The sequence below is a fragment of the Anser brachyrhynchus genome (assembly GCF_964034855.1).
Source record: "Anser brachyrhynchus genome assembly, chromosome: 13".
Classification (NCBI taxonomy): Eukaryota; Metazoa; Chordata; class Aves; order Anseriformes; family Anatidae; genus Anser; species Anser brachyrhynchus.
This window is the reverse complement of record NC_137708.1, coordinates 16,371,027-16,398,079: the sequence shown is the minus strand read 5'-3', so window position 1 is coordinate 16,398,079 and position 27,053 is coordinate 16,371,027. Positions and strand designations below refer to the sequence as shown.

At 42.2% G+C, this 27,053-nt stretch overlaps 2 protein-coding genes and 1 long non-coding RNA gene across 12 annotated transcripts in view; 2 read left to right on the top strand and 1 right to left on the bottom strand.

The window, feature by feature from the left end:
- The window catches only part of LOC308177125 (uncharacterized protein C8orf48), a 28,372-nt gene extending 19,002 nt beyond the window's left edge, over positions 1-9,370 (top strand). For 6 of the 10 annotated variants that reach the window (XM_080553888.1, XM_080553889.1, XM_080553887.1 and 3 more), the window contains one exon: positions 12-6,843. In XM_080553888.1, the coding sequence (XP_080410014.1) occupies positions 12-136 (125 nt within the window). In that variant the 3' untranslated portion in view covers positions 137-6,843. Of the gene's footprint in view, positions 1-6; positions 6,844-8,331 lie in introns of those variants that run through there. The other 4 variants (XM_080553892.1, XM_080553891.1, XM_080553883.1 and 1 more) reach the window with 4 other exon arrangements.
- LOC308177139 lies at positions 712-17,054 on the bottom strand. The gene is made up of 2 exons (XR_013938916.1): positions 11,937-17,054; positions 712-2,937 (listed from the first exon to the last, which is right to left on the bottom strand). It is a non-coding gene; the product is annotated as an uncharacterized lncRNA (long non-coding RNA).
- Positions 17,055-17,067: 13 nt separating this feature from the next.
- The window catches only part of LOC308177130 (uncharacterized protein), a 63,571-nt gene continuing 53,585 nt past the window's right edge, over positions 17,068-27,053 (top strand). Inside the window, exons 1-3 of the mRNA XM_080553898.1 lie at positions 17,068-24,325; positions 25,309-25,423; positions 26,235-26,392. The gene's annotated coding sequence lies outside the window, so the exon portion shown is untranslated. The remainder of the gene's footprint in view (positions 24,326-25,308; positions 25,424-26,234; positions 26,393-27,053) is intronic.

Below are 27,053 nucleotides of genomic sequence, written 5' to 3'. Positions count from 1 at the left end.
TTTAAGCACAGCCAATTTGATCAGCTTCCAAGAAGAGGATCTGAACCCTTTTATTCGTACTGGGAGCTTGACAAAAACTGAACTGGTGGCCTTGAGGATGAGTTTTGCTGCTGGAAGGGATCACGTCTCTCTGTGAAGCTGTTAGCTGACACAGTACCCAGATTCTTCTTCACTAAAAATCTGAATTGTCGCTTTTATGTGACTATTCTAAATTATGTATGTGGGTATGAAGAAGAGTGCTTTCAGCTGTGTGTTTTTAAAACATTTGGAAATATACTTGTGTTCTTTAGATTGTGATTTTATTAATATTCAGTGTGATTTTCAGAAAACTACTTTTTATTGTCTCTACTCAATAAGAACTAACCTAGATGCTGGTTATAATATATGCAAATTGCTACTGCATGCAACGGAGTTGGTGTTTTGAATGCCACTGTTTAAAAAAAAGAGGGTGGGGAATACATCCATTAATCTTACGAATACTAAGTTTGCATTGTTTTCATGCAACTAGCTAACTGTTCCTTTTTGCTGTGCAACTGAGCTTGTGGAGATCTTCGTCAGCACCACCAGCAATGTGATCTGTGGGGGAGGCTGGGACATGGGGGGGTGCTTCCCTGCTGTCAGTAAGGTACGAGCTCCTCTGTCGTTCGAAGCGTCTATAGAATTGGTCAGGGTGCCTATAAAAAAACATTATCCAGCATCTAGGCATGGATATTCATTGCTTATTTATACATTTATTTATTTTGTAATAAAATAGTACCGTTTGTTCTCACATAGACTCATGTGTATGATCCATAAATACGTTGTAAAATATATCTGTAGCATGTAACAGAATCCTTTAGAATATTCTGTGAAAACTCATATTTTTAGTTGATAGCACTTTAAGAACATTTACATCCTTCATCTTGACATTTTTAAATAAAACATTTTTTGCCTACAGAAGTAAGTTTACAGCATCATCACAGTATTATAGCTTGTTTAAAAATACATAGAGCATCAATGGTAATTGCAAGCAAGCTGTATACTTGAGCAGGGTTTTTGTAATTTTACATGTTTTGTACTTTTTAAAACGATTACATATATTAGTATTACATCCATCACTCTGTTAGAAAATATTACTTATATATGCTACTCACAATAGAGCTGTCATTTTCTGTGACGTATTACAGGCTATGAAAATAGAAACACACCATTGTATGGTTGGTTTAAAAATAATTACAAGCCTAGTTAAAAAAGTGCGTTAGGCTTGCTCTTGGTAAGATAGGTTCCACTAACGTTGGATGTCCTTAATCCACTTGTGGTTGGAATGCCACTAGCACCTCTCAGCACTGAACGTTCAGTGAAAGAAAGACTGACTTACTGCCTGCTAGCAAATTTAGGGCTCGATCCTGCACACTTTCTGCACATACCCCTTGCTGAAGACATGGAGAGCTCTTCAGCTACAGACCTTCAGCACCAGGCTGCTACTCGCTGAACATCTGTGAATCTGATTTACTGAAGACTACAACTGGGTTTCAAAATCTTCAGCCAGATGATTGGATCAGTGCAAGACAACACAACGCCACTGATTTTTAGCAGCTGTGTTGGCAGCATTAACCAAAATCTGACCCTTTGCCTTCCATGGGCCTCTGGATTTTCGAAAGGATGGGAGTACTAGATTTTAATTTATGGTTTTAGTAATACAATAGAGATTAAAAATACATGATTGTGTTGGTTTTGCTTTGCACAAATGAGACTAAATATATAAATATATGTAATAAAGCTGTAGGAAATCTCCAAACTGCTAACAACTCTTAGAAATGAGATAAAACAAGGATATATTTGCTTGGAAATGTCATAGTTGCCATTCTTTTTATTATTTTCAGGTAATGCAAGAATATTTTGTGTTGGATTTTTTTTTTCTTATGAAACAAGTCCAGGCGTGCTTTGAAAAATGCTCTTTTCGTGGTCTTTCTGATACTCCTCTTGTGCTCTCTGCAGTTTTTTACCTCTCAGTTTCCACTTGTGAAAACAGTAGGTCACTAGGGATGTCATTACCAAAGAGAAAATAATAACCAGCACTATTATCAGTGCAATAGTGGATGAGAGGGACCCCTCTAGCTGCTTTGTTTCAGTGTCTCTTGTTGTGTTTAGTTTAGCAAAGTTCTCATATTCTGTTGAGGCCAGAAGCGTGGGTACAGGAACTTCTTTGAACTTCGGCCTCATTGGGATTCAGTAGTTGTTCTCACTCGGTCAGAATTTCTGAAGAAGCAAGAGCTATGATTCCCTTGTCACCTGTGGCATTCGTAAGGCAGTTTTCTCCTCAGGTTTTCCAGGCATAGATGGGGCTCAGAAGTTTTGTTTGCCTTTGAAGCCAGGCAGCGTTGGAACGGCAGTACGTGTCGCAGAGTGTACAGCACAGGTCATCTACACCCAGAGTTGTGTAAGTCAGAAACTTGCGTGCACTGTTGTCTGCTTTGTTGAGAGGTGTTTGGGGGAGAGGCTGCTTAGTTGACTGCCAGTTTGGGATTCTTTGTTTTCTTGAGCAGATAATTGAAGAAAATCACATCAATTTTCCAGTAACATTGTGGTGGCAGGGCTTATCCTCAGGCTTAAAAGAAAAACAAGCTCTGCAACAAGTGTAGTTTGTATCTTACGAATTCATTCAGTAAGAGGCTTTTTCTTCCCCCAAATATTCCCCAGAGAGTGTGAAATCAAAGGCAGATTTTTTTGCTGAGGGGCAGGCTTGGTTTTGCTAACATCATAGGCATTAACAAAATCAGCTACAAAACAGGAGCTCTCATGTTAATGATTGTTTTTAGTTTTTCCCACTTCTTTGTTATTTGCCCTCAGACGTGGCTTGTCCAGAGAGGATTTTGGTTTGGGTTTTTTTTGTCCTTGTTATACTGGAGTTTAGGAGATGTCCTCACTGATTGCAAATCTGGAACCTGGAAAAATGACCTGGGTAAAAAATGGCATAGTATTACTTAACAGGTAAGCTCCCCTAAAGGCAGCGAGCTGTAATAATTCTGATAGAATTTCAAACACATTTAAGTCAGTTGCCTTTGATACATGCTGTGTGTGACGAATTCTAAAAAAAAATTACGCATCTGAGCAGCTTGGAAGCTAAAAGAGCTGGGTCTGCCCTCTGCCCCACGTTGCAGGTCTCATCTTAGATTAAAACCCAGTGAGGAATACAGCTGGCCTGTTCTTACTGGTTTCTGCTTCCACTCAGGACAGTAGGATTTGGCCCCAGGTTATTTTAATTGGAGGAGCTGTAAACACTTTCAAAGCTATTTATTTCAAATAACAGATTGCTCTAAACCCCCTCCACCCTACTCCCAAATGCTTTGAGGACAAAATTAGGTTTCAAAGATCTTGCAGCATAACTGTTTGTTCGGAGATGCTCTGTTTGATAGGATGCAATTGTAATTCATCCTCTTTATAGAAATCTGTGGTTCATCCCACTCAGGCTAAGGTCTCTTTTACTAATTAGCAGCATTTTCAGCAGCACATTCTTGTTTGTAATAAAGACTGTTTACTATAAATTAGCATTCTGTTGATGTTAAAAGATGTAAATGAGCAGTTCTTGCCAGTTTGGAACAATATGTTCACATAGTCAAAAATAAATGTTGATTTTAAAGAAAGTTTAAAAGCCAGATTTTACTGTAGTTTAAGACAAAAAAAATACGTGTTTGTAAAGCTGATAGAAAGTTTTTCATTTAAGAAAACAAGTGCAACAAACCATAACTTTAATGAATGTCTACATATTGTATTACTGGCAAGGGGTATATCAGGAGGTTATGGGCAATAGAATATTTTACTACTAGTTTGTTAGTTTGTTATGTATGCAGCAGCTTTCTCAGGTAGCCTGAAGAAAGAAACTTCAAGAAAAGAATTGAAGAAACTGAGTAAATGCCCTCGTGGTTTATGGAGCAGCTAAGTTTCTACCACCCACGTGAAAGTCCAGGAGGGTGAAATGTCTCAGCACTAATGAAATTCAGATCTTGTCATACTTGCCTGAACCTGTACCTGTTCTCATCTGTATCCACAGCTATCAGATTCCTACAGGGAAAATGTAAAATCATTAGGCATCTGGTACTGGACAGCGCTGTTCCAAAAACGCGAGTGGATGTTATATGTAACTCAATTTCACTATCAGCTCAGGTACACATCTCTTCAGATAACAACCAAAATGCTTTTAAAATCTAAATCTGCCGAGTATTGTTTGTACTTAAGCTGTGTTTGGGAAGAAGGAGGCTGCTTTGATGGGCTTCAAAACGGATTGACTGAGGGTTCAGTTTGCGACTGTGCTGCAGACTATGACCAAACCAATCAGTATCTGTTACCACTACTTTTTAGTATGTTTTACTTTTGAACCTCTTGAGGGCAAAGAATGCTTCACCCAGTCCGGATATTACTGTGTTCTTATCCAGTGAGGGCTACAGTAGCATCCAGAGCTTCAGACTCCGCAGTAATGGTGTGGTGTGCTGTATTTGAAATGGAACAGCAGAAGAAAGAAAATCTGAGCTTTCTAATCCATGCTGCACTTTGTATCGCACGTGCAAGGACCACAAGGGCTTGATGAGAAGTTGACAGATTTTGTGAATCAACAGCTGGTTGCACAAATAGGTGCCAACAGCAAAGATTTGGTTGTTACTACCATGGGAGCCCCATCTGAGGATCAAAGACTGCTAGGGAGAGCTGGGATCCGCCTAACCAAGTGGGGCCAAAGCATCTTTGCTGTAAGACTGGCTAGCCCAGGGGGAGAACTTGAAACGAGGAACGAGGTGGTAGTGAGATGGTGACCCCCAGGCAAGTGGTAGTGGGCCAGGCTGGTGAGCAAAGGGTGCAGGGTGATGTGGACCAGAGACTGAAAAGGGGCTCTTCTCGGGTGTCTGCATCACAGCCTTGGTCTTCAGGAGAGCAGACTGGCCTGTTCAGGGACCTGCTTGGAAGATTCTGATGGAAGACGGTCTTAAAGAGAGAAGTCCAGGATAGCTGGCTGACTTGCCAGGGTCACTTCTTCCAAACTCAGAAATGGTCCATCCCAACATGCAAGAAACGAAGTGAAGACACGGGAGGCCTGTGTGGATGAATGAGGAGCTCCTGACAAAGCTGGAACAGAAAAGGAGGCATGCAAGTGGTAAAAGCAGAGAGAGGCGACTATCTGAGCACGCAGGGGTCAGGTTAGGAAAGCCAAAACTCATCACAAGATGAATCTTGAAAAGAATGTAAATGACAATGCCTCTTCTGCAGAAGAGAGGCTAGGACAGATGCGGACCTGCTACTGCTGAATGGGACAGGGGGCCTGGTGAGCAATGAAGAGGCACTCAGTGGCTTCTTCGCTTCAGTCTTTACAGGGAAGAGCCTCCCTCTGCTATCCCAGCCCCCTGAGACCAGTGGGAAAGTGTGGCACGGAGAGGACTTAACTTTGGTATGGGAGTGCTGAGTTAGGGAATGTTTAAACAAACTGAGCTGAACCTCGTGCCCAAATATGTGTTGGGGGCCACCCAGCTGGAAAGCAGCTTTGCAGAAAAGGACCCGGGGGCCCAGGTGGACGCCAAGTTGAATGAGAGCCAGCAGTGTGCTTTTGGAAAGTTCAGTGGCACCGTGGGCTGCATCAGGAGGAGCATCCTCAGCAGGTTGGGGAGGTGGTTAGTCAATTCTACACAGCTCTGGAGAGGCCACAGTAGCGGCAGAGATAAATGTAATAGCATAGCTCAGATTGCAATGTCCTACTGAGATTTCGGTTTCTGAGACAGAGGTGGACCTCTCGTAGTATGCTTAAATCTAGAGAAGACTTCATATTATCCTTAATCATTGTACTTACACACACATACACAGAGTGCACATTTCAAGTTTCCATCCACAGTGTCAACACGTTCTCGTGAGGAAACTCTCCATTAAAAAAACCCAAATGTTCTTCAATAGCTATGCCCTAATTTAATTCAAATAGATAGTAAATTATTCTTACATTATTGGGTTGTTTTTATGTGTGAGTCATAAGTCTTCAGTGTATTTTGTCTGAGTGTTAAGAACATGCAAACTAATATCTCAGGAATGTGCATATTTAATTCCCATTAACATTTAATAACATATTAGAATGGTTCAGGTATTTCCAAAAAAAATAAATGCTTTTTGTCCTGGAAGAAACTTTTCATGAAAGTGTATTAAAATATCTGTAAGCTGAATGCATGGTACGTGCCCTTACCTAGAGATGGACTTTGCTACCATGGCTCATATTTTCATACCTTTCTGTTTTAGCAAGCTAATATGTAAAGTGAAGTATGAAATATGTAAAGTGAAGTACCACTTAGTATAAGCTGTGAAGGCCAAAATCTGCTCCTTGTTTTGTAATGTCCTCACGGTGGCCATTGTCTTTCCCCTTGTTTTTTGAGTTTGATCTCTGAAAGTTTCATGCAATTTACATGAGAGAAACAAAAGAAATTACAGGGACAAATTGATCTCAAAGATTAATTCAGGTTATTGGCATATCCATCAAATGCTGAATTGCTGGAAAGAGATACAAATGTGGATCAACAGCTTTTTTGATTTCACTGAAACTCCGACCATTTTATATGGGCAAAACTTGCCTCTGTGTTTGATAGTGACTTGGTAATTAATAATAATACTATTTGTGTTATATAAAAAAGAATAATGACAACTTATATTGAATCCTTAAAAACAAATAAAATCAAGATACTGGGTTGGAAAGCCAGGCTTATGTGGAGTTTTAGTTGCCAATGCTTTTTTCTGTTAGGATAACTCTTTTCTGGTTCTTTGTTGCAGTTGAAGGAAGGACTGAGTTCTGTGAACGTCCAAAATCTTCAGCTTCGTTGGAAGGATGAGGGCCAGAAATTACAGGTGAGGTGCTGTGGTTTTATTGTTTTAATAGGAAGCCGATTGTACATACCTAACCTTCAGGTTAACTCAGACTTCTGTGACTTTCTGGTTTCTTTCATTGAGGGAGAAAGGTTGACAAGCACATTTAAACCAGTAGTGAGCAAGGAAATTTTATGATACGGTTCTCAGATGAACACAAAAACATCTTTTTAAAGATCACTGGCATAAAACTATAGACCCGCTCCTTGTGAATTAATATTAAGAATCTCTGATTCCAGTAGGAGGAGAATCTTTGGTTGCTGTCTTGCGTGTATCTCTCTCAAGTACTCATGCATACACACACACTGCATTTTCAAATCAAATGCTGAATTCCTTCTAGCGTTTATATCATCTTTAATATGTATTGGCTTTCTAATGTAGTTTCAGGCTTTCTTTCTGCCTTCAGCTTGCTTGTAAATTTTTCTGCTGCCTTTCAAAGTGTATTTTCTGTTTTTTATTGCATTACAGAAGAATGTGCCTCCTTTCTCCTGATTTGCATCTTTTTGATGTGAAAACATTTGTATGAAATGTATCATGTTCTAAACCTGATATGTAAATGATTCTTTTCTCTTCCTCCAGAGCTAGTGTAGCAAGACATCTACTAATACACTTGTGCACAAAATTGGAGATGAAAGCCAGAGTGGGAGTGAGAGCAAATGAAAGTGGGGACAAGGAGGGAGGGAGGAACGGGAGAAGGATAGAAGGGAGGAAGGACTTCAAGAAGCACACAAGTAGCAAGTCTGAAATATCTCACTGTTTTTTTACTGCATCTTCTAGAAACTCTTGTGTGAGAACCAAGGGCCAGATTTTATGGGTATTTTAAATATGTATATAAGACCACCATAGCAGTTTTCAAAATGCCTATGTGTACTGGTACAGATCTGTCTATCTTTGGGTGCTTAAAACACATTTGGAAATCTTGAGCTTTCAAGTCTGCAAAGTGCTGTTCAGCTTTCAGCTGAGAGCCAGAGAGGCTTTGTACTTCCCAGTAGGTTCTGTGTCCTTGAGGGTATGGGCTTAAATAATAAACATTGGGTTGGTAAAGCACAGCAGCCCACTTCGGGTATGTTTGTAATGTGTAACCGGATTTGTAGGTGTTAAACACCGTAGAGTTATTGGAGAGATCCTAAAATGAAAGGACCTGGCTTTTGGCTTTGTCTTCCTTCTTAATCTAAAACCAAAATCCCAAACTGATCTAGACTAAATTTTATACTTAATCATTCCTTAGAAGCTTAATTTGCATAATACCCTTGCTATAACAGGCAACTTAAATGCAGATTTAAGCAAGTCAATTAGTCTTTTAATTAAGGCTGTAAAATTCTGCCCTAGTCTCTCAAAATGCTTTACCCTATTTATATCCTGGTGAGCAAGAAAACTCTGCTTTTAGCAGTTGTTCAGCCTGTTCTGTCTTCATGATACTCTGGAAATACAACGTGAGTGTTCCTGACTGTCTGATGGTTTTGTTTTGAGGTTTCCTCCTCCCTGATTCAGGAGGAGGGAAAGACTGCAAGTTTTGGAAGCACTTGCAAAAACTCATTCCAGCATTGATCAGATCTGTAAGTCAACAGAAGATTTAAACTTGTTCCTGTGAAAGGAACGATATCCACTGGGATCCTGATTCTCCTTAAAGCTGTGATAGGCTCGGATAACTTTGAGGGACAGACTGGGTATAACAAAAGCAAGTGACTTCAGGCCACATCCTGATACCCCCTTACCACTGCACTGAGGGATGCCGAGCAAAAGAGCCTCCATGGATTCAGATGGAAGTTGCAGGCTGTGAGCACTACTCAGGACGTTTGCTTTTCAGTTTTTTCAGAATAACTGCTGTGGGCTGGTGTCTGTGCTTAATGTGGGCTGGGACCGAATTTACATTCATTATTTACATACTATTTGCCTGGGCATTTAGTTTATAGAGAACCTATATGGAGCTACTTCTGGTGTGTTGGGTTTTTTTTGTTTGTTTTCTCAAGGTTTTCATTTTAATTAAGTCATTGCTGAAGTGTGGGGTAATTGAAGCAACAAACCTGTTGTGTTGTAGACTTAAACTCTCTGAAACTGATATTTATCCCACTGATTTTATTGGTGACTTCTTGTGATAGTGTAAGATGCTGATTTGGTATAACTATGATTTGATAAATACCAGTAGTTTTTCAGGTGTGATTGCAGCCTTCTTAAAACTGCATGTTTTGGTAAACACTGGTTTTTGTGTGTGAAGTCCAAATCCTTACGGATGCTGCTGATGCCTGTTACCAGGAAGAAACTGCAAGTAAATCATGTTGTAGACTGAATGCTTGACAAATTCCCTCCTCAAATCGATGCTAGCAAAATGTACCTGTGATACATATTTTAGATGCCATGTCTATAGAGTGGTGTAAAGAAAGTTTGTCATCACGATCAATGAAATCCTAGCATACCGTTTTTAGGGTAGCTTTGAAACTGTGTATTAAATGCTCCCAATAGGCACACTGACTGAGGCTTGCGAATGCTGTAATAAAACACGTTAGGGAGAGATGTAGAGTCTTACTCCTTTCAGGTGCTCATATTTGGGGAAGGGGTTGGAGGGTTTCTTTTTTTTTTTTCCTCTTGAATTTGGAAACCAGTACTGTATCATGGTGCTGTTCTCTAAACAGTTGAACAGATCTGTTCCTTTGTGAGGTTCACTTTGAAATAGTTTTTTAAAATGCAGTGAAGCCTATGTTGAAATTTCTTTTTTTCAAAGCAGCACTCAGTATACCTCTTTTCAGAGGATGGATTTTGCAGATAAGCCACCCTTTGTTTTTCCCAATAGAGGAGGCAATCTTATAGCAGCAGCTGAAAAGTGTATCCTATGAAATAGGGATTCTTTTTTTCCATTTGAATTTATTTCGTGGTTAACTTTTTGCTAATTTAGTTCATGTTCATTCCTTTTGCACAACATTCTACCCTGTTCTTCCCACACGCCTTTCAAAATCAGGGGCAATTACATCCTGTGATTGCAGAGGCAGGCTGTACATTCTTCCATTAGTCTATATTTTAAATGTTACTCTGTGAAAACACAAATCCCGAGCTACAAACAATTCCCTAGCCTACACTGGTACTTAAATTCACTCAGTGTTTTTTTCTTTTTGTCTGTTTCCAGGGTCACTTTGTCATAATGCTCTGTATTACATTTTTGGGGTCAGAACAAGTACTCACCAGTCCAGGTCCAAGTGGATTGTTTAATTGTTCTCTTGAGTTACAGGTTAAATGAAAACTTGAAAGCAGTTTAGAGCTGAATTAAAATGAACAGAACAAAATCCTAAGAAGCTTCATAAGATAAGATTTTAAGACAATCAGTGGCCCTGTCATTACATTCTCATTTTCTTTGCAGGTGAAGGAAGGTTCTGATTCTGGGCTAATTGGCTATACAAGGGGGATGAACAAAAGACGTCTGCTTTTTTATCCCCCTCCCACCTCCTTTTTTAATCTTTCTTCTTTTTTTCTCTTACTGCTAGTAAGGAATGTAATTATGGATGGGATGGTTAGCAGCCTTTGTCTTGGATCTGAAATCTGCCAAGATTGAAACTCCCGCAGGGATAGCTTTCTTTTTTTTTTTTTTTAAACATGCCAAGGAGCAAAAGATTGCTTGAACATTCAAGTGTTCATCCAACTCATTTAAAAAAGAAACTCTTCTCCTTCCAGCCAGTATGTCTGTTCTTGAAGAATAGTCACAGTCTAGGACTACAATACATTCAGTACGCAGGGAATTTCATCTTTAAAATTGTGCAAGAAAAATACTAAGTTAAAAGGTGGGAGGAAGCAGGGAGGGATAGACGGTGGAGTGACGAATGTCATTTTAGATGCAGCTGCTTTGTACGTTTCTGGACTAAGATCCCATTTATTTCCCCCCCAGCATGGACTGGGACAGTGTCTGTCAAATCTGGGAGTTGTAGGTAAGCAGTAAGCACCCATCCTCCTCCCTGCCCTCTTCTCCCCTCTGACAGAATTAAAGCACAGGTACTTTTGGGGGTAACCAGCCAGTGTGCAGGGAGCTGGTCCCTGCACCGAGGCTAGAGGAGCAGTGGGGGAGAAGGGAATGGAGACTTTCTTCGGGCATTCAGCACTTACTAGTGAGGACTGACTTTCCTTTTAGCTTGAAATCACAACCCAGGCAGGGGAGAAGTTGTGTGAAATGCCTCTGAGATGAGTTAATGCATCAGAGATCGGTGGGTGCACGGCTTTAGCCGTGGCGGGAAGGGGACACGGGGCGTGCGGGGGGCCTGAGGGGCACCCCGGCGCGTGGTCTGCATGCGCACAGAGCGAGCTGCACCTACCAGGTAGGCGCATGGAGGGGACGGGGGGCTCCTCTTTGTGCACTGGGGGGCCGAGTGCCATGGGTAGTTGAGGGGGAGGCTTGTCGTGCGTGCAGAGAAGCGGGTGGCGATGAACAGGAGAGGCTGAGGGCTACCTGCGGCCCCCCGAGGGACGGGGAGGAAGATGCGCAGCGAGAGGAGTGTGTGCATAGGGGTGGTGGGGTGCCTGAGCGGGCACCTTCGGCGGCCCTGGGAGGAGCGACGCGTGCTGGCTCCTGCTCGGACAGCTGCTGGTAGCGGGGGAGAGCCGCACGAGTGGCCCCCGGCCAGGCTGGGGCTCCTGGGCTGGGGACAGCCGGATGGTGGGGTGTTCCTGGGCACCGTGCTGCCCCATGCCGTGCTGGGCACCGCGTCGGGCACCCAGCGGGTGCTGTGCTGTGCCCGGTGGGAGGCTGTGAAGGGCTGGAGCAGGATGAGCTGTGCCCGGCGAGGCACCTGCCTGCCCAGCCGGGCGAAGGGCAGGTCTGCAGCAGGCGCCTTCAGATGCTTGGGCTTTTTTTTGCTGCTGCGCTTTGCGCCCCGTGCTGGGAAAACCAGCTTCGTTGGGAAAGCAGCTCGTTAGGTGGATTCCCTCGGAGAGAGGCTCACGCCTTCGGCATAACGGGGAAGGAAAGGAGGCTTTTGGCTGTGTCCATTAAAAAAAAAGAAAAAAAATTGCAACTGCTGCCCCCTCCCTCCCTCCTTCTCCTGCCAACGAGGCTCCGGTTCCGCACAAAGGATTCATCATAGCCATGCAGCACTCACCTTCTCCGGCCACATCGTCCTCAGCCTGCTGGGCTACTCTCAAAAGGGGGGCGCGAGCAGGGGGCGGCAAGGCTGGGAGCCCCTGCTGAAGGCTGGCATGGAGGTAGCCCGCGCCCCTGCTAAGTGGCCAGCCTCATCCCCCTCGGTCCTGAAAGCAGCCAGTGCCGAGCAGGCGCCTGGTCTGTGCTGCAGATGTGGGGAGGGTGGAACGGCTCCGCGCACCCGCTGCCTCAGCAGCACTCGCTGCTCCCAGCCAAATTTTTCAACTTTATTTAGGGGGAAGAACGGATCACATGGGGAGCCTCACCGAACTGGGAGGAGCGTGGCGGTGCAGAATCAGGTCACTAACATAAAAACCCGGGAGTTAGTCACGGGCACAAAGATTAATAGTGTTAGCATAATCCAGGCATAAAAAGCAGGCTGAGACAAAGACAAGAGATGCTTATGGGATTTAAACGCTTCTGTTTTCCTCCCTTCTCTGTGTCATTAAGCAGGGTAATCTCTTGCTCCTTTTATCAGGTGAGTTTTCCTAATTGAGTAAGAAATAGAGCAGAATATAAAAGAAATCTTTTTGGCTTCCAAATGATTTTGAGCACGTTCCTCTTGGCTGTCAATCTGGCGTTTCCACAGGCTTTTTTTAATACCTCAAACGCCTGGTTTGTCTCTATCCTGCTGTGCTGTATCGATTGAGTCCCTGATAAATAGATGCTACGGACCCACTCCAAAACACACTCGTGCCCACATGAAACAGCCTAGGGTTGGATAATGGTTTCTGACTCCAAGCTTTATTTTCTATCTCTAGCTCAGACAAAGGCAGGAAGGCTGCTGCCTGATCCCATATGGTCCCACTGGCTGAGAATTAAGTTTCTGCAGCGCCTTTTTCTGATCTGTCTGTCATTCATTAATAGATGGCAAAGCTCCCGACAGGAGCAGAGGTAAAACAAAAGCTGTCCCTGAGTGCCGAATTGCTGCTCGCTGCCAGGACTGCAGCAGGAGGAATCATGCGACTTTTAGTATCTTTGTTTATTTAGTTATCAGTTGCACATTCAAAAAGCCTATGATGGATTCAGGTTATTTAGAGGCCAAAACTCAAATGTGGGTTCCTAACTGTGGTTACGGAAATACATATATATCTTGTGAAGAAGTGGGCCTGACTTTCATAGGTGCTAAGCAACTGTTCTTCTGCATTTCCATCCGCCTTTACGTCACATCCCACCCTCTGCCACCTTCCTCGTTGTCCACGTTTTTTAAAAGGAATTAACTTGGAAAAGTAGGCTATCTTGTTCTTTGCTTACGGAAGCATCCTGCCCAAAAGAAGCTAGACGCGTGATACCAGGCGAAGGGAAAAGCAGTAGCCAGGTGGGTTGCCACTGTGAAGGCACGACGCCCAACGTGTCCAGTTAGTGTAAAGCTACAGGGGAGCTTGTCTGCTGCGCACCCAGAAATGACTGTCATCTAACGAGTTGCACCTGCCTACAGGGTAGGTATCCTTCCTTCAGTCCGCAGAAAAAATTAGCCAGCTTTGGCATTTAAAGGCCGAAACAGTCAAAATGTTGATTCCTGGCAACATCTTAATGAAGGGCTCAGTGCAGCCTGTAGGAGCCTCTGGACTGGAGGTGATATCCATCAGGATACCACACCAAGAAAAGCAGCCTTCATGTCAGCATAAATCAAAATGTGCAACTCTGAATTCTTTGGTGTGCAGCGCAGGTCTCTGCGGTGTTATCCTTAGGGTGCAGCTGAGGCTCCTTGCTCTCATTTCCCCTGCCCTGCCTGCTTACTGTGGGTCTCTTAAAGGAATCGGGGGAGTGCAGCTCCTTAGGCTGGAGGAGAGAAGAATTGCAATTGGTTCCTTTATAGGGCAAATCAATGGAGTGTAGGAAAAAGCACTTTACATCTTTACTACAATATAGATGTACTGAAAACACAGCTTGAAAGTGTCCCTGGGCTTTAAATTCAAAAATTCAAAAATGGTGTATTTCTGAGCTAGTCTTGCAGAGAACCTGGGTTTTATTACCTGGAGATTGACCTCTATGTATAATTTTCATTTCAGGTGGACAGACAATTGCTTTTCAACAGAGTTGTCATCCATTCTATAAGGGTAGCTAGAGATATTTCCTTTGGTTTTATTTTTTAATAATTTCTCTGTTTTGCCAGATAGCAATGAAAAATAAGATAACATGGCTAACAGGCTTTTACAGCTCTGGTTAGTCCTTATTTATATTTTCATCCCCCCAGTTATTTTTTTCTTACTGACTGAAGTTTTCTCTCATGTGTTTTAGAAAGCTTCCTTTTTTATTTCTTTTTACACACAGCTTCTTAGCGAATATCTTATGTCAGCTGGGAAAGCTATATATAAAATGTGTGTGTAAATGTACCTAGAGCTCTCTCTCTCTCACATATACATATATATACATGCACAGTCAATCAATATATATATATATATATGCAAAGCCCAGGCAATACAAATTTCGACCAGTTTGTATTAGTGCAAAAGTAGCTTTTTCCTCTATTTTTATTTATATTTAACTTTCCCCGACATTTTTGCCTGTGAACTCATAAGTAAGCCAGTATGGAATGTCTGAAAATGGTCTAATATATTTTAATGCTATATCGGGTCTTTTTTTCAGCTACTCGTCCTTAATCCAGTATGTCTAATAAACTGAAATTTCTCACGCTGTCAGATTTAGCACTTCCTGAATCTTTTCTGTTTCAAGGCTTGTAACTGGTCAGAAACTGTGTCAGACATTATGAAGGCTGTAGCTCTGTCAGAGGGTTATTGACCAAGTACAAGACCAGTATCTATGTGGTATAGCTCTGTCTCCTCCAGGAAAACACATTTTCCAGGAAATCAGTGGTTCAGTAAATACTTCACGTCATGGTTAGGCCCACAGATCCAAGTCAGCAGTGACATATAAACCCCCAGCTCCCGCTGATTTCAATAGGACTTAGGCCAAAGTATCTCTGTGCTTGTGTGCCTCTTGACAGTAAATGCTATTGGAAGTTCATCGGAGCCATCAGAAAGGCCACAAAACGTTCTGATGGTAATTGAAGGGATAGGAGAAAAATGAACTTTTGTAACTCCTTGAGAACTTCTTCAAGCTTTGAAAAATGGCCCAAAGCTTCTCCCCCAGTCTGCTGTGAAATGCTCCTTATTCATCATTGCAAAATCTCTGATGGCCCAGTCAGATTGTTGACATTTCCATTGCTGCTTCTATTTTAAATGTTATAATTAGTAATTTTTCATGCTTCCAGATCGTCCTTTCTCTTAGAAATTTAAACTACAGTGACAAATTGAAGCACATCAGATACCAACATAATGTAGGTACCTGATACAAAGAGATTACTCCCAAGGTAATGTTTTCTCTCTTCCTACCTTCAGTGCCTATATTGTTGTCAAAGATCTCATTATGGAGAGATTGAAATAAGACCATTACGTGTAATAGGTCACCATTTCACCGTGATGCAATGAGAACGGATTTAGAACTGAGCAGGCATATATTTAAAAAAAAAAATATATATATATATATATATATTACAAGCAAAATTTCTTATTGAAGCCAGGCCATCAAATTCCTCTTCATCTGATAAAGTTATAAATATTGACCATAGTGGAAGAGCAAAGAGCAACATTTATTACCGAACATAATGAAATGAATCTGCATTATGCAAAAAGTCTTGGTGCTTGTATTCAGTGCTTTCTTTTCTTCAGTCCTAACTAGGAAGTTTGATTTTATGAGGAGAGATAAAAATTTATTTAAAAACTCAGTTAACGGTCTATTTCCTGGATGAGCATAAATAGCATACCACGGCACTGCTGCTACATCTATCGGTATCGCTAATTTTAATTGAATACGACCTGATTGTAGAATATGGAACGGGTTTTGAGATTTCAGAGGCATGGCCAGTTGGGTTAGCAGGCTGTGCTGCCAGCACTGTGCACGGCTATCTGTGAGGGGCTCGTGAAGATGACGGACAGTGCCTGAGTTCTTTGCTCCAGAAAGGAGGCAGGCAAAAGAGGGTATGGTAGGAGTATATCAAGTAAGTAAAGCTGAGGAAGTAAATAAGGAATTCCTAATGAATCAGTACCATTTTTGGAGGGTAGGGAGAAATTCAGTGAAATTGAAAGGCATTACAGATGATAGTAACGGAAGGAAATGATTCTGTACGTAGCATGTTGTTCTGTAGAACTGGTTGGTACAAACTTCCACTAAGGTTGAAAGCCTCAAAGGATTTCAGTAAAAGTGTCAATGTTAAGGTGGTAATGAGAGCACCCGTAATTACAGGAATCTTTGTTGTGGCGTCCAGTTGTAAGATGCATACTGCTTTGCAAATGGAAAGAGCAAACTCCCTTTTGGGCAGGTTTCCTGTTCTGGCTTTTCTCTGTAAGCATAAAAGCATTTTTAAAAGCATCTGGAAGTGACCAGTGTCAGAACACTGGGCTACGCAGACACGTCTGATCTGTGTTGTGACTTTAGTTTTCTTACCGTGAAGCAGTTCTGGACTGTCCTCATTGCATTATGTTTCATGTCTACTAGGTGAGGAATAACTTCGCGTTTGGCAACAACGGTATAAATATAGAATTTGCCAGTGAGGTCAACTCCTGTGTATACTCCTGGCCTAGCAGGTAAAGAGCCAACGCGTTTCTTCTACGGGATCAAAACTCTCCTGGAAACAGCTTGAATTACATACAACTGTTCTGGAAGTGTGCAATACAATAAGCACACTCTAATGCACGCAGGATAGGTACATCTTTTTTCCCACTGCTGTATTGCAAAGGTCAGAACTGTTAAAGAAGCTGTCGTGGTCTTTGAAATGGAGAAATCCCAGAATAGATCTCTACCTTGTCACTTCTTGGATTTTCTTTTGTTGCCTGTCTTGCCTCCTGTAGAGTGCCGGTTAAATTTAAACACCAGTCTTGTCTCTGGACAATACCTCCCAGTCATGAAGTAGATGGTTGCTCTTGTCAGTGGACTTCCGTGTGCTATACATATCCCTCCCGTGTTTTGTTTCTTCTCCATCTCCGCCTCTCTTTTAGAATGGAAATACAGAAGCTTTCAGAGCATGAGAAGGCCATGTTCAGCACTTGGCAGACCGAGGCTAACAGTCTTTCTCCTTCTGTTTCAATAGGAGACCGGCAGCGGCCGCCCCCCTGCTGACGTTGCCTGGAAGCCCAGCCAGGAGGCATTGTGGCCGGGCTCTTCTGCGGAGCTGCTTTCTGGGATGGGACTGCAGGAAAAGGGAGTTCTGGTCAACTCCATATCTCTGTCTCTCTATCTTGCTTCTACCCACCCATATATTTGGAAACAAGGGTTTAACATTTTGTCTTAATTAACAGAGGAGGAGCTTGTTATATCTCTGCAACAGTCTCTAGAGGAATGAGCTGTGCACTGATGGGTTTAGTGGTTGTTCTGATTGCACCAGCTTGAGAGGAGCCCAGATTTAGGGTACCAAGAATGCTCAAACCACTTTAATTCTCCTCTGCTTCTGGAGAGCAGCTGTGTGTTTGTATTCTAGTGTTCCTTGCATCATTTCTTTTGAAGACTGAACGAGCTGTACCTGCTATTTGCTTCTACCCACAGCAATCCATGCCACCCTCCCAGCACATTTTCTCTTATGCTTTGGGGGCAGTCTGCAAACAGAAACTCTGTGTTTTCTGCTTCCTGTGCATCCGTCTCTGTTCTCCCTTCCTGTGCCAAGAGATCTGTATGCCTTCCCTTAGCACTTGACTAATTATCAGTTAACTGTTCTGTTCCTGAGTTTTCCTCAAGCTTTTTGCTTAAGCTCTGCTTTTCAATTGCAATTGGTTGGTAGCAGTTTGCCAAACGTAACACTGTCAGCTGTCCATGTCTCCAGCTTTTTTGGTCTTTCCTTCTAAGGTACTAGTGCTTCTAGTCCTGAAGGGTGGAACTGAAAGCTGACAGAGTGGTAACATTTGTCACCATTATTAGGTTTTTTTTTCCCTCTATTAAAATTTATGCATGTCTGGCCAAGTTACACATACTAGTACAGTACAGACAGTGAGTTGTTCAAAAAAGTTAACGTTAGCCTGTGAGGATCAATAGGCTACTGTCCTACAACTTAGGGCAAACACAGCCTCCTTTAGAGGGCAGTTGTAGGGACAAGCCTGGTTTAGTCACTCTGAATTGACCGTAGAGGAATCAGCTCTCTCTATGGGCAGCAACAGGAATGTCAGGAAGCTAGGTTTTCTGAAGCAACGTAGAAGCCTTGTGGACAGCCTGCCCTTAAGTCCAAGCTTTCATCTGCACTGCTTATTCTCTTCATAATCACATCACTAAGTCTCATTGTTAACGCAATTAAATGCAGTCGTGGAAAACGTGATTTAATTTCTGCCTTTACTACTGAGATTCTAATGCCAAGTTGCTGAAAATGAAATCTTTTTGAAGTGTTCATTAACTTCATGTTCCCCATTTTCCGGATACTCAGTTTAAGGTGATACCTGATTTGCAGCAGCTCTGTATACTTAGGTCTTCAGCTGGAACTGAGTTTTCTGCATTTAAAGCACCATATAATGTTAAGCATGCTACAAAAAGAATGCTCTCATTTTCCAAATTGGACATCCACATTAATGAATACTTTTACAACACAGAAACTTTCTAATCATTTTTTCAACAGTGTATCCAGATAAAATGGAAGCGTTGGGACAATACATTAATCAAAAATGTATTACTAATGTGTACCTTAGAAAAGCCATGAATAAATTTATCATGTGCTCTCAGAGTAGAGTTTGAGTTTGGTGAAACAAAGTGGGTTAAACTAAGCAGAGATGAAATGATCTTGTTCTATAATAAAGCATTCAATCAGGGAGTTGTTCAACTGTTTCTGAGTAACCCCCTGTGGAGGCAAGCCATCAGAAATGGGCTACACGCTAAACAACAAGAAGAAAACAAATTCTGAAAAGCTGCTCATTAACTGAGAACCATCCACCCTTTACACTGAACAAGGCAAGGGTCCTGTGGAAAAAATAATGTGGTCATGTAAGTGAAGGCGGTAGCGCACTGCATAACGCAAAAGATTCAAATTAAGGTTGCATTGGCAATTTTAATTCTGCAATTTCTTAACTTTTGGCTATTTGACTTAGCGTTCTCTATAATGTGCTTTTAACTTGGAATATTGCGTGTAATATATATAAATGTTGTTTTTAAATAAAACTGGTTTGTCTCCAAGTCATGTCATTTTCACACTGCCTGCTGTCACCATTTCTAAAGGAGAAGCAGCTGGTGCGCTAAAAGAAGTTATGGACTTTGAAATCCTGCAAGGTTAGGAACTGAGTGGTTGGAAGGAGATATTTACAGAAGATGTCATCTTTTTTGGTCTGCTAGATTACTCCCACTGTTTTCTCCACTGTGTTTAATGGAGCAAAGTGTAAACATTTGCTGTGGGGTTTTTCGTGTCCATAGTCTGTGAGTAACCCTAACAGGAGCTTGGTGGGGTTCCATGGTTGTGGTTTCTCTGTCCACTGTTCTCACTTTATAAACAGAAATTTGGGGTTCTTCATAACTGTCAGCTGCAAGCTCAATGTGGCATCTGAGAGCCAAACTGAGCTCTGCTGGCTCAAATGTTAGCAGCAGGAAAGATTCTGTAATCCGAATTTGGTTAACTGCTCTGTTTGTTGTGTTTGGACCAGAACAGAATCCAGTTCCCACTCAGATCGCTGCGCAGGCTCCGTCATGCTAAAGAAATACAGAATACCCAAAGTGGATGGTGAGCATTACAGTGAGCAGGTGCATGTTTGACTACAGGGCCCAGGTCTAGTAAGAAGAAAAAACACACGTTCCTCATTTACTTATTTATTTATTTTACTTGTTTACAAAAGACATTTTAAGGGATCTCCTTAGTTACTTAAGGAAATTGTGATCTAGCAGTAGTTTTGTGTGTTCGTAGTTACATGAAATATAAACGTTCAGTTTCTCTTGCTGTTTCTCATCATATTGCCACAAAAGAAAAGAAAATATATTTCTAACTCCTTGATGAAGACCTTTAGATCCATTACCACTGTTAGGCATAAATCATTTGAGTTCTTTTAATGGATCTCCCATTTAATGGTCATTGGGTGTTCATTGTGTGCAGTGGTCAGAGAACTCATCTAGGATTGCTTCTAGGAGTGGAATACAAGTTGATGAGGAGCAGGAAGAACCAGGAGGGAGTGTTTTGCCAAGCACAGTGCACTACCTAAGAGGTTTGCCTTTCGCTCCTGTGGGTTTCATCATCTGCAATAACATATCCTAGAAACATAACTGGCTTTTAGACCAGTTGTGACGATGGGGATATCGTTGAGACAGTCTTCATTAGAATAGAATGAGAACTGAGTGATCAGTACAAAACTCGGTCTGTTAGGTGTAACAAATGCTACATAAATGCTTTTTAAGGTGTTCTTTGAGCTATGTCACATTTCCTGTGCTTTTGCTGGAGTGAATGTCTTGCATTTCTGGAAGTTAATACTAGATAGCTGCAGACGACTTAGTTCTTAGCTCATAAGCTGGGGCACAGATTGTAGCTGGGAGAATGAGAAAATATGGCCCTAGAGATGAGTTTTGAAAAGTCACAAATTGCATGTGCTATCTCGTTATGATATATGTGCATATTTATCAGAAAGAAGGTGATTCTTTGTAGGAAGAGATGTCATTCAGTGCTCAGTATCATTTCACTGGGTATTTAAAAGAAACTATCATGCATATTTATAAGTTACCAAAAAGGTTTCTCAATGGCTTCTGCCAGTGGCATTCAATCACAGTAGTGCTTAACAATCTTTTCCCAGTTTTGGCTTTATTCTAGGCACAAGTGGCATTAGTGTTGAATTTGACCACCACAGAAGAGGAATTGGGTTAGGGCTCCAGACAGGACTTTAGAAACTGATTTAAAGTACCCAGTGAGATCATACTGCTCTTTTATTGGGTTCTGTTAGCAATGCTGTATTTGTATTAAAGGTCATTTAAGCCACAATACGATCTTACACCATATTTCCGTTGATATTTCTTTAGACAAGGGGTACATTTTCATCACTGTCTTCCATGAGTCGCTAACTGTAGAGCAAATGAACTAACACTGAGTTTGCTTTCCTAGTCCAGAATCTCCTTGCTATAAGATGTTGCTATAAGGTGAGTTACTGCCTCTTTGCCCTATTTAGCCTCTTGTTCTCATGAAATGTGATCTTCTCTGAATCCTTCTGAAACTGGATTTAAATTGGCCAGTGACTTCAGAAGTTCTTATCAGTGGGACAGTTCTAGGTGGACATGTCATCACCTAAGGAAACAGGACTACAAATGCAAAATGTTTGTACTAATCCTCAGTGTTCGTAGGAGCGAGAGGGGAGGAAGTCTGAATCCTGGGCTCTAGTTTATCTCAGCTCTGAACCTACATGCTCCTTCTGCTATGTGATAAGTGAGCACAGTTAAAGTCGAATTTGTGGCCAGTTGTGTTGAGGTCTGTTACATGGTGTGCGGTGTGCTGCAGCAGGAAATTCCCTTTTAATTCCACAGTAGTATCTATCTACCTGTGAAACATAGCAAGTGTGATGAGTTTTTGATCCATTTCTGTTTTGTCTTTTTTTTTTTTCTCCCCAGCAGTTGGTCTGAAGCTGTTTAGGTATGGAGCTTGAATGGATTTTTATAGCCAAGTGCTAGATGTACCTTATATCTGCATAAGCCTTTGAATTTATGTTTGCATGTGTCTCAGTCTGTGTACTCACAATTTCCTCTTCACATGGGGGAAAAAAAAGTAACTTCAAACCTATGCTGGTGGTGGTAACTTGTGAAAAGTGTTGCTGGCTCATTTGCGTATCTATCACTTGTTACATTTCACAGACCCTAGCGTTTCTCCCCCTTTCAGATTTATTCTGAAAAGCTTTGTTCCTACTGATCCACACACCAGATGCTACTGTATTTTCTGGATGTCTGAACTCTCCACTCAAAACCTGTCAATGTCTTTTGTATAGCTATTACGTGCAGCTAACTGAAAAGTGCTATTTGTGTACCATGTCATTCCATGGTACGATTTTTTTCTTTTTATTTTGCTAGTAGAAGCTCTTAATGCAGTTGCATTTGTGCTGGAACAACAGGGTTTATACAGGAATAACTACGTCAGGACTGCACAGGAGGTTTCTGATAACTGTGTCATCCAAGAACATGAAAAGATGCGTGATGCAGAAGCCCATGTGTCAGCAAACCTAGGCTTTTTGTGGTGCGTGTCTTCCTCAAGCAGCTAGTTTTATTATATTTGTACAAAATACAGCTTTACTGGTGCTGTTTCATTTGCTTTGGAGCTCTTTGCCAGCGAGGAAGACTGCAGTCCTGCCATGGTGAGGTAGTGCTAATGTGGGCCTGACCTTATGAGGGTTCCCTAGTGGATGCATGTTTAAACCTGAAAAATGAATCTGTACTTGGGAGGTTTGCTTTCTTTAATATTGCCAAGCCGCCAACTTCTTCCAGAGATGGAATTAGTACTAGCGAAAGGAGCATTGCACAGCTGGGAGATGGCCTTAAGAGCCCCACCGAAGGATGCAATTGGCTGCTGTCAGCATCGCCTCCCTGGGAGGGTGCAAGGTTTAATGAGTAGTTCTGGCTGTCAGTACGTAAGGTATTGCATTGTTCTTAGGAATGATTTCTGGTAAGAATCAATACAAAATTGAATGTAAATAATAAAGTATAGCACTGGAATACAGCCTTTCCAAAGGCTTTGTCTGTTAAATACCAGAACATACCTGGAGCAGACGAGTCTGGATACCTATTCTCACAGAATATTTTTGAAATAATAAGTGGCACGGAGAAATTCTGTATAAAACTGCAGTGTGTTGGGATGCAGACCCAGTACTTTCCAAGGAAAACTCCAGCAAACAAAAGTCAGTGGTTTAAAAAGATCCTGTCAGAATGCCACTTCTCCGAAGGCTGTTTTTCCAACCTTCTGTCGTAGTGGTTTCAAGTTGTGTTAGAGCTAAGGCAGGCTTCAGCATGGCAGAGCTGCTTAAGCTGGTATGTCACATGCGCAGTTCGTGCCTCAGCATCTGCTGAGCACCCAAACTAAAGGATCCAGAAGCACACCTCCTTGAACCCAGATCAGCAGGCTCTCTGAGCAGCTAGGGCTCTCGCCGTGTTTCTCAGTGGCAAGAGGTATGAGCCTTAAGCGGTTTAAACTGCTGCTTCCTACTGGCCCCTCAGAATTAAATCGCTTGACACAGTAATTGGCATGTCCTCATTGCCTGAAGCCTTAACGCTTTTAATGATGTCCAAACAAATTAGCTATTAAGCAAGTTATGAAGCAGCTCAGTGGGAACTGACTTGGGTAAGCTGAGGATCAAAGCACGAAGCTGTAAAATGAGTCCTGAAGTGCTAATAACTTCTAATAACTTTAAAAGAGAGAGAATTAAATTGTGGAAAGGTTGGCTGTGTCATATTCTGATGATTTAGAGAGCAGCATAGTTGGGATGCGTTGCTGTTTGTATTTTGACTGGAAGAAACTAGTGAGAAAGCATCAAACTAGCATGTGTGCTTTAAAGGTGTTCAAAGATGAAAGAGAAGAACCAGCTAGGATGGATCTATTTTCTCTGCACAGCTCCCTGAGAGACAATGAAATGTGTTGTGCTTTTCTAAATTCCTGGTTGCCCTCAAGGTGCAGCACCAGGGGAATGAGATTGGATCTGACCTTTCCCGAAGAGCAGCTGAACGTGGTCAGAGCCATTGCCAGCAGCGTGTTTACCTGGCTGTGCATGAGGACTCGGCTTGATCTGAACAACTTGAATCCCTAACAGTATGCGCAAAGTGAGAATCCAGCTGGTTCCTTTGTCGTACACATTTAGAAAGGAGCATCCTCTTCTTATATTCTCAGTAGATTCGATGCAGTGCTCAAGGCGCAAGACACACAAAACCTTTCTGTCCATCCCTCTCCTCGTCACAGATGTTTCAGAAACTGGTGTGGGTTTTCCTTTCCTGCCTTTCTTCTTCTTCATCTGCTTTCTTGTCCTTGCTCCCTCTAGTGTTCTCATCTTGGTGCTGTTTCGTTCTGCTCTAGGCCAGGAGATTTAGTATTAAACTGGTTTATTTTCCCTGCACTTTGCATAACGTGGGAATGACATCACCCTACCTGTCATGCCCTTCAAAAAGAAAAATAGCACTTAGTCTCTGCAACCTTACTTCACCTCCTTATATCACCATAGCAGCATGCCACTGCCAGCCTTTCACAAACCTTAAGGCCAACTTAAAATTCATTAGATTTTCAAAAATAAGCCTGTATCTTTTTGATGATTTCCAAGCCTTTAAAATATTCTCATTTCATGGTTTTGGTATTTCTTCTAAAATTTTCTTTCAGATTCAAGGAGCTGGGATATTAGGAATAACATAGGGTATGACATTTGGGATTTAGAGCCCCCAGATCTGGTAACTTTACAGCAACAATCATTGCACCCAGATGTTGTGCTAGTTCACTCCAGACTGTGATTTACTCTAGCTGCAAGAGCTTTCTTAGTGATGAGATGTACCATCCTGCATATTAGTCAAAAATTGGGAAATATGAAAGGGAACTGGAGATCTCTGTATCACTACATCAGTGCTGTAGAGAGAATGTGTAAATAAGAATGGGGCCTCCTCTTTACACCATGTTGAAAGATTCTATACAGATTTTTTACTGAAACTTAACCGTTTTATATGCTGTACAAATGTGTGTTACTTCCATATATATCTCATTTACATGAGAGTGTCTGCATACTTCTTTGTGCACATATATATTTCAAAGATGAGAAAATATATTGAGGTCTCCTTTTTAACAAGGAACCCAGATCTAGACTATAGAGACTAAAGTCTTTTGAATTCAGGGCTTTTTAGTTGGTGTTATAAATAAAGTTGGAACATTTCAAACAGCCCTCTTAAAAAGTGCACACGGTCTTCGTTCATTACTGAAAATGAACTGACATTTCAGATGTTAAGAAAGAAGACTATGTAAGAGCAAAAACTGAGCTTTTGTCTTTTAATTTAGGAGTGATCCATTGCTTATCTGTGCTATATAAGATAAGCAAGGCAAAGAAAAGAGCTTGAATTACTGTAGCATAAGTGTAGTCTGTGTATCCCTGGTACTACAGTGATAAATGTTTTGAATTAGACCGGCATACAGTTCTCTCAGTAGAACTAAATTTAGTAATAAATGAATAAATAAATATAGGTTATAGTCAAATGTTTTAAGGTAAGTCCAGCAAAAGTCATCAGATGTCACGGTCCTCTTCATGGACCTCTCAACACCCTCGTGTTGAATTGTGACGTGATCTTTGGTTGGGGTTCAGGTTTATAACTATGAGGAGAAATCCCTCCTGACACTGGGTAGATTTGGAGGCATTTGGCTAGGGATGAGGAGTCCTCTGCTTTTGCAGGACCACCGAAGCAGAAGAGTTTCCTTTACGGATGCCCGTTGGCACGTTACGTGGAGGGATGCTATCTCCAAGAGACAGGAATGTCTTCCTCAAGTTCCCAGGAGTGCATGAGTGGGTGAGTGACAGCTGAGCACCGAGTCCATGGTGAGCTGCATGTCTGCTGATTACCACCTTCCTCCGCTCACCCTTCCAACAAGCGATTTCCTGAAATCTATTTCAGGGAGTTTGCGTTTTTGTCACTCTGCGTTAGGCTGCAGTGCAGTGCAGCGCGTCCCTTTGTGCTGCAATTGGTCCTGCTGTCTGGAATGGGACACTGCACCTTGGGACATGGCGTGGGTATTGGGGAATTTAAGTCATCAGGCTTTCTCCAGCACATCTTTCATGTTGTATCATCAGCTGATTGCAGAGCTGGCTGCTGGGTGCCCCCTGCATCGCGAGGGAGTAGAATAAGCGATGCAATACCCCGTCTTGACCAAAACAATCATTCTCCAGGGATACTTGGGCGTATTCCTTCTAGCTCAATGGAGTAATCTTACTGGGTGGTAGACACTTCCTCGCACGCACAAAAAAAGAAGAAAAGCAACGCTTTTGCTGAAAGCCCAAAATATTACCGTATAGCATATGGCGCCCTAAGATAGGAGTAAACTTGCAGCATCCGCTTCTGTCTGGCTTCCTGTGTTATGTTAAAGGTGTTGCTCTGGGATCTGTAGTGTAGAAACGGAGTTGCTACGGGGCATGGAAAGTGTTTCATCTGCGCCTAAGAGAAAAGCAGACACTACACAACTCGTTAGAGGGTGTGTATCAGATGAGTACCCTGAGAGTAAGAGCCCAGCTATGGTGATCCATGTGGAAACGTTATTCCTAATTAGCTGTGTCAGGTAAAGCAGCCCACTCCTGGTGACCTCATTTTTTGTGGGTGTCTCCAGGATAACCTGAAGACACATTGCAGCAAGCCAGAAGGTGAGAGGGACTCTCCCGTGTCAGAGTACAGAAATACCAGCAGTGACCCAGAGCTGTTCCCATGTCCTGGCCTGGGAAGAAGAGCTGCTGGGAGCAAGCTGCTCTGGATTCCTGATGTCAGCTGGTGGGTAAAGAAAAATTCCAGTCCTTTTTTCTCCTTTCACAAGGTTTTTACAGCAGTGCCTGTTCTACAGAGTCCCTCCTAATTTACACAGCTGAAGTGTGAGGAAAGCCAAACTACTCATATCTATTTGGTGAAATTATCTAACTAGTTACGTAGGTGCAGACTGGATTATTTTAACTGCTGCAGTGTACACGTGATCGTACATTGCAGAGAGGTTCCGTGGCACGTGTAAATTGCATGATGTTGCTGAGCACACCATTTGCTTTTTCAGTGGAAACTCTTTTTCCTATAGAGTGGCTATACGATATTTTGGGCACTGAGGAGCAGGTTCTGGAAGAGCAGGCAGTCCAGATTGCACCAAGGACAATGTCTGTTACAGGCCTGATTGTGCAGCATGCGTGGGTTTGTGCTCGAGCCGAAGTAACGTGCGTTTTGCCGATAACGGTCCGTGCCCTCTCTGCTTCCCAACAGCTGGCTTACAGAAAGAAGCACATGGTGAAGTGGCACCTGCTGAAGCCTGGAATGACAGTCATAATCTGGGAGTGTCTCATTATCTGATCAGCAGTAATACATATTTTCCTCTCATTGCTGTACCCTTGAAGAACATGGCTAAATACAAGGTGCCTTACGAGTTCAGGGGGGCATTTTCAACAGTGCTAAT